The 7,288-nt window shown below is 31.9% G+C and overlaps 1 protein-coding gene across 1 annotated transcript in view; it reads right to left on the bottom strand.

The window, feature by feature from the left end:
• Positions 1-5,233, bottom strand: part of LOC111642497 (cell division cycle protein 27 homolog) — an 84,116-nt gene extending 78,883 nt beyond the window's left edge. Inside the window, exon 1 of the mRNA XM_023388851.1 lies at positions 5,045-5,233. Coding sequence (XP_023244619.1) covers positions 5,045-5,068 — 24 coding nt within the window. The 5' untranslated portion in view covers positions 5,069-5,233. The remainder of the gene's footprint in view (positions 1-5,044) is intronic.
• Between the last annotated feature and the right edge of the window lie 2,055 nt (positions 5,234-7,288).

The following is a 7,288-nucleotide window of genomic DNA, read 5'->3' as shown; positions in this document are numbered from 1 at the left end:
AGAAGAGAAAATTTACATACTTAAGTACTAATAGTTCACGAAAATAATAATTTTCGTGAACTATTATTACTTAAGTATGTAAAAATTTATTACATTTCCTGTTGTACGAGGGTTTTACCCAATTCTCGAACCGTGTCAGAGTGAATCCGTGCTATAAAAGTACCGTGTTATACGGGGGATGGTACCAATTCTCGAACCGTGTCAGAGTGAATCCGTGCTATAAAAGTACCGTGTTATACGGGGGATGGTACCAATTTTCGAACCGTGTTAGAGTGAATCCGTGCTATAAAAGTACCGTGTTATACGGGGGATGGTACCAATTTTCAAACCGTGTTAGAGTGAAGCCGTGCTATAGAAGTACCATGTTATACGGGGGTTACCTGTATCTCTTTTTCTCTTCATTCGTTTAGTGGTAAAAAGATGAAAGATAAATAAAATTTTTAAAAATATTTAATATTTCTGTGACACATCTCAGTCACTCATGATACACAAATGTCTTGTGGCACACTGATTTAAAGTAATATGAAATGCGCATTTGCTTTCTCTGTTTTAACATTTTTGATAAGACAAGGCCTTTGATATATTTTTTTTTCTATTTGGTCAAATGGATTTCAAAAACTACCCAAATTCCATCTAAACTTGTTGCCATCAGTTACCATTTATCTATCCCTATCATTGAAAAGATTAAATTCACTGGCTTTTGTTATAATATTTACTGTAATAAGAATAAAGCATAGTCTAACTTCTTGTTGAGGATATTAACAGCAAATTAAGAACATAACCACGAAATTACCAACATACCAGCATAAATTCATTTAAAAAATGAACGTTTTCTACTGTCTTCAACGGTCATCATCAGGTTCGAATCCAAGATTTCAAAAAATCGAACATCGCATCGTCCAGAAAGGGAACAGTCATCAATTTCAAGGAAACAGACTCTTTGGCAACGGCGTGGAGGGCGTATTATGACGTATAATGGATGCGCACCATATATGTCTACACTATAATAAAAACATCGGATTTTTGAAGCAGGAAACCAATTACACGAATAATTTTATTAAGGCCCTGCATTGGACATGCGCGTAATTGCGATGTTCAATTTTTTGAAATCTTGGATTCAAACCTGATGATGACCGTTGAAGACGGTAAAAAACGTTCGTTTTTGAAATGAATTTATGCTGGTATGTTGGTAATTTTGTGGTTATGTTCTTAATTCTCACACCAGTATGATGAATGATTGTTTAGATATGGCTATGCCAGCGTATTATTTATATTCTCCATAATAAGTCCAAATAGAAAACAATGAAAACATTAAAGTTGGGGATAAAAGACTGAGATAAACTTTTACACCTAATGCAACAGTGCAACATTCCCAACATTGTATATTGTAGGCCTACATACCCATGGTTAATTTTATCATCCCATCTTGAATGATGAAACTGGTCACCTCAAAAAAGGGTATTTTATATAAATAAATTGTGTCCAGATGATTATTGGTTAGGTAAAGGGGTGGTTGATTTAAAAAAAGTCCTATGGAATAAAAATTCTGATCTAAGAAAATCTGGTCATCCAGTCATTAAAAGGTGAGATCATCTGGAGACGTTTCACTGTATTAAATGTTCATAAATTCAGAATTTNATATGTTAATACCTATAATAAACAAATGTAGTGTTATGGAATTTATGAATATTTAATATATGAAACCAGATTATAGTATACAATACAACCATTTTGAAAAAAACAAAAGAAACTAACTAAAAATAAAATTAATTTTTCTTATATAACAAGAATCATCACATACAAAACATTCAGTATTTAAAATATCTATTCTGTATATATATAAAATACTTAGCTTAAAATCACCATCACACTTTTTTCTGTCAGAGGAAGGAAACAAGTAGAAACAATAACACCAAGAATCAATGAATTGTGCTGAAATTTTTGTTATAGTCTATATTGGGAATAATGATACAAAATTTGTGGGGCAAGGAAATAAAGCAAGTGGGGGCAAAGCCTCTAGTATATTATAATTGCTAACAATAATGAGAACTGCATATAACTCAGGATAACATAAATCATTTCAAAAAGAAAATTTTAAGAAATATTTAAATTTAATATACAGGGTGTATCAGAATGACATTTTAAAAATTTGGGGGATTGTAGAGGATGAAATGTTGAACGTTTTGATATAAGGAACCCATAGCCGGAAATGTGATATAAAGTTTCTACAGCGGTAGGAAGTGCTTGACCGCCCTTCACTTTGGTAGCTACCCNGAATTTAGACTTTTTATTTTAAAGGTTTATAATAACTGATCCCATTGTTTTAAATTAATTTATATTTGATATGATATTTTCATATAAATGATTATATTTTAGCTCTACATACGTGGACCAGACTCAAATTCTGGTCCATGTATGTGGGAATGGGTTCAAATCCCACTTCTGACACCACTGTGACCATAGGGTCGGTGTCTCTTTGGCACTGCATCAGGATGTGACACCACTGAGTCTCACAGGACTTGGAAATCGCGATTTTACGTCATGCGAGCGGTAGTGGGTGAGCGGTTGGATTCAGAGTAGAGGTGAGGAAGTGATTCGCTTGGATTCCATATTAATAAACAATAACAAATTAATTTTATCGGGCAGGAGTACATGATATACAATCTTATCCCTATTTTCTTGCATTTAACTGTCACAAGAGAGAGTTTACAAATGACTCACGTGTGGATAAATACCTTATAAAGAAGTTGAGGATGGATGACTCACACACAGGATTCTTCGAGTGTTTAGTGGATTCTTCGGGTGATCGAAGGGTCTTTTTATTCAAATTGTTCGGGTAACAGCTCTTTGGAGGGAGGTATCCAACAGGTGTAGAATAAGTTAAGAACTTGGGGGCGATAGGTATCCATATGTTAATATCGATGGAGGCTCAGTATTTTAACACGCTTTTGAGGCGACTTTTTTGTGGACGGACTTCGGAGGACGACTGACTTGATTTCTTTATCACTCTCCTTGGTTATTGGGTATTTTCCTTCTGGGGATTTTCCATGAGGTCAGGAGCCTGCCACCAATGGCCTGGCATACAATACTGGAAATTTATCGAAAGTTCCGGGTGATACATTAATGACTAGATGGATCATCCTCAACAAGGAAGCAAGTCTGTGGAAAACAATTTTTATGATAGCTCTTGATAAAAAAATCGAAGTCAAATGACAAAATTGTAAAATGACCAAAGGTCAAACTAATATTTTCATCCCTTCGTCCGTCACAAATGATTATATTTTAGCTCATTTGTGGCAAGTGTGGCAGCAGGCTCGATGAGATGACTCCACGGGCCGAATCCAGCCAACAGGCCGCAGTTTGGTGACCCTGCTCTACTGTATATGTAATCTCAATAAATGTTATCATTTACTGTCCACCTACTTTTGATTCACCCTGTATAATATACACTGTATACATCCATGGTTTTAATATCATCACTCCATCCAGGGTGATGAAACGGGTCACCTCAAAGAGAGTGTTTTACATAAAAGAATTATGAGTCTGGATGGACATTGTCTTGAAAAGAGATGGATGGCTTAAAGAGGATTAAAAACAATGTCCTATGGAACAAAAATTCTATTCTAAGAAAATCTGGTCATTTACAGGGGTGATTGGTTTAAAGGGGGTGNTTAATTTTTAAAAAATCATCATCCCAAAACAAATGATGTTCAAAAATATGTAAAAGAATTTTAAAAAAGTTTTTCAATAGAAATATATAAGAAACAATTCATATATTTAAACTATTGTTTCTAATAAATTAATATCAATTTTTCTTCCAATAAAATAATAATGGCATTTCATCTTAGTAGAGAATCTTTTTCAATATGATTTAATAAGAACTGACTGAGATTGAATACTTAAGAAATTATTGTATAAACTTTGTCCACATATGATCAATAATTACAGGTTTATTTTATATTTATTGTTTGGATACTTTGATAATACATTAATATTTAATTTAAAATGTATAGTTTGCTTAATAATCTTATAAACAAAACTGAATTCTTACACATCTTTTAAAAATTTAGTTGATAGATTTAGCTAAGTAATACTTATCAAAAGATTTCTTTTTCTGTGTCACAACATTTAAGAAATCCTTCAACAAGCAATTAAATTAATTTCTAAAATTAGTCATAACTCACAATCCATGCCGAAGCTCAAACAGCTTAAAGGAAAACACATCAACAAAAGAAAATTTACTGTTTACATATACATAAAGTGTTGATTATCATCAGCACATTTATGTATATGTAAACACTAAATTTAATTTATCACAATATTGTAAAGAAACAAGTCTCTTTACAATATTGTGACAAATTAAATTGCATGTAAAATAGCCTCATTAAATATGATTCCATCCAAAATAAATGTAATAAACCATAAATTTTGTTTTGAAGTCAAAAATACTTCATTAGTTTAAGTATAGAAACTAAAATGCTTAAATGCACGACCCCACAAGACATCTATACTGAAGATAAACTTGCCGAAACAACAAAAACCGGCAACGAAGAATTGTAATGCAAAAGCAAACATTTCCCGCCGTATAAAACCGTCATCTACGTTAAAATCCTTCTTGGTTGCTGGTTTCGGTGCATTCGTCACAGAGCATATCGTCGGCGTCCACACCGAAGTGTATTATTGTTTACATCTGAATAATGTTGATAAGGAAATTAATCTTTTAACTTGTCTGCTTGATTAAGTAAATATATTAATTTGACTTGTCTACTTGTTATTAAGAATTAAAGCCAAGTAAATCATAAAGAAACAATGAAGCTCAGATGAATGTGTAGTGCTTAATTTAATAAGCATTATGATTAAAGTTGGCTTTTGTATAGAATATTTAAGTGTGTATCATTTCAATTGTTAAACATTACATAAAACACGAGATTATGTAAGCATAAACTTAATAATATAATCAATTATTGAAGTTAATTAATTAATTATGTAAGATGTAAATTAAGAATTTGAAAATCCAATCAAATAATTTATATGAAAATATTACCTGAACTGGCTCCTGTATAATCATTTTATTTTTATTAAAAGGTATCTATTTTCAATTATATAACTTATCATAAAACCGTTTTATATCAAAGTACGATTTGTAATTAGTTAAAAGGACTTTTATACGTTAACTAATCCGAAGCTCATCGGCCATCTTCAACAACATTCAAAAACTAACAGCTCCGCACTATCGGTCATAAACGGAAAAACATGATATATCGTTTGGTTTTTTTTTATTTTCGTTTTATTTTTTTTTTCCTATTCGTCCGGTATTAATCGATTTTATTTCTTGTTTGAATTTTTTTGGTATTATAAAATTTTTTTTGGATTCGTTAACGGGATATTAATTAATTAAAATTATAAATGAATAAGTGAGGTTTGAGTTTGGTGACGACATTTCAGTTAATAAAAATTATTTTTTGATGTTAAACTGTAATTATCGTGTAGATTATTTGTGAAAAGCCGTTATTTAATATTTTTAAATGATCTATTGCATTTTATACGCGTTTTACACATTTTTTTTTTTTAGAAGTGTAAATGGATGGAAGAGGCGTCAATGACATTTTGAAAAGCGGTTTGAGTCAGAGTCGGCTCGTAAGTTGTTATTATTGATCGGGATAACAGGTGGATTCGGCCGTTCTCAAACCCAGGATGAATAATTAGAAAGATCACTCTAGAAAAATACCTGGGTTTTTCAAACATTCGGGTTCGATCCCGGGCCTCCACAGTAGTAGGCTGCTACCTTAACCACTCGGCCATCCGGACATCGGCCCAAATCATAATTAGTAGCCTACAGAAATTATTGTAGTCTGTAATGAAAGGTTTTTGTAAAACAATAAGTACAAATGAAAGTTTTATTAAATGATAGTTTGATAGTTTGACATAACACGACAAATTAAGGCTGTAAGTTTTACTTCAATTTTGTCCATTATGGAATTGCTCAACTCACAATTCTGGTAATCGAAGTTTCTATAGTGTGATAGGATAAATAAAGCACAAAATTTTCAATTATAAATGTAAATAAAGAGAAGAAATTTGGTATGCAAGTAAACACGAGACCAAATTTGTTATGCACACTGCCCTGATTATAAAGGTTTCGATGCAAAACAAAAAAAAAAAAAAAATTAATTTCAAACTTTAGCCTCTAGGACGAAATTTGGCTCTCCTCAAAATGTAGATTTTAAACGCCAAAATTTTTTAAATGCCAAATTTGCATTACATTTTTAGTTGAATTTAACTCCTCGTACGCCGTATAAAAGTTGGGTTCGTTACGGATACGGTCTTACAGTATTTTATAACTATCGCCATAGGTACCAGCGTTGCAAACACTAACGGATACGCCATGTGTATGGTTACAATACGGAGTTTATAACCCAACCCTAACTCACTCACCATGAGTATTCGCCGTTCTTTTGAAAAACTTTTTAACATCTGAAACTCACTAGAAAATATATTTAATATATACATTTAGGAGGCACCAGCTCCAAATTTACAAAATATTATATAGTGAATGTATTTGCTGATGCAAAAATCAGAAAATTAAACATGAAATTTTTAACTTGTGCTAATAATTTTTAATCAAGGTAATGTTATAAGGAGGAGACACGTAAAATTTTTGGCACGGGCTCCGAACAGTTACTTACGCTACTGCTTGAAACACTTTGGTTTTAAAACGACGGTTGTATCTTCGATATGATATAAATATTTTCAGAATAGGAAGAAAGATAACAGATAAAGCATTATTTAATTATCTTCTATTTCTTTCAATACTTAAATGAAATAGCAGACAAATTTACGTGCGTGTTTTTACTCTTTTCTCCCTATGATCGCTAAGAGAACCTTTTTTTGTTTAGCTTGCCTATTATAGGTTCGGTAAGAACCACAGTGAGGCGACCGAGTGACGAGAAATGACCAACATGTCTGGACGGATTACAGAAAAATTCCTGTGATTTTTTGATCTGTCCGGATTCAATCTCGGGTCTCCCAGAGAGGTAGGCTACCATTTTAACTACACGGCCATCTGACCACAATGTTTTTAAATTTAAAACATATTTTTGTATTACTTACTAATAAAAAAAAAAATGTTCTAAATGATAACTTTACTCCAAAGAGAATTTCATGTAATAATTTGATGTTTAATGTGATTATGATAAACGAGACCAAAATTAATATTTACCTTAATTATTTTCTATAAGAATCCAATTAACTCTACGTATTTTTAGTAAGTAAAATCAAAGACGTTTAT

This window comes from Centruroides sculpturatus, unplaced genomic scaffold (assembly GCF_000671375.1).
Source record: "Centruroides sculpturatus isolate CEXI.00-Female unplaced genomic scaffold, Cexi_2.0 scaffold1661, whole genome shotgun sequence".
In the NCBI taxonomy this organism is placed as follows: Eukaryota; Metazoa; Arthropoda; class Arachnida; order Scorpiones; family Buthidae; genus Centruroides; species Centruroides sculpturatus.
The sequence above is the reverse complement of the archived record's forward strand: the minus strand, read 5'-3'. Positions and strand labels throughout refer to the sequence as shown.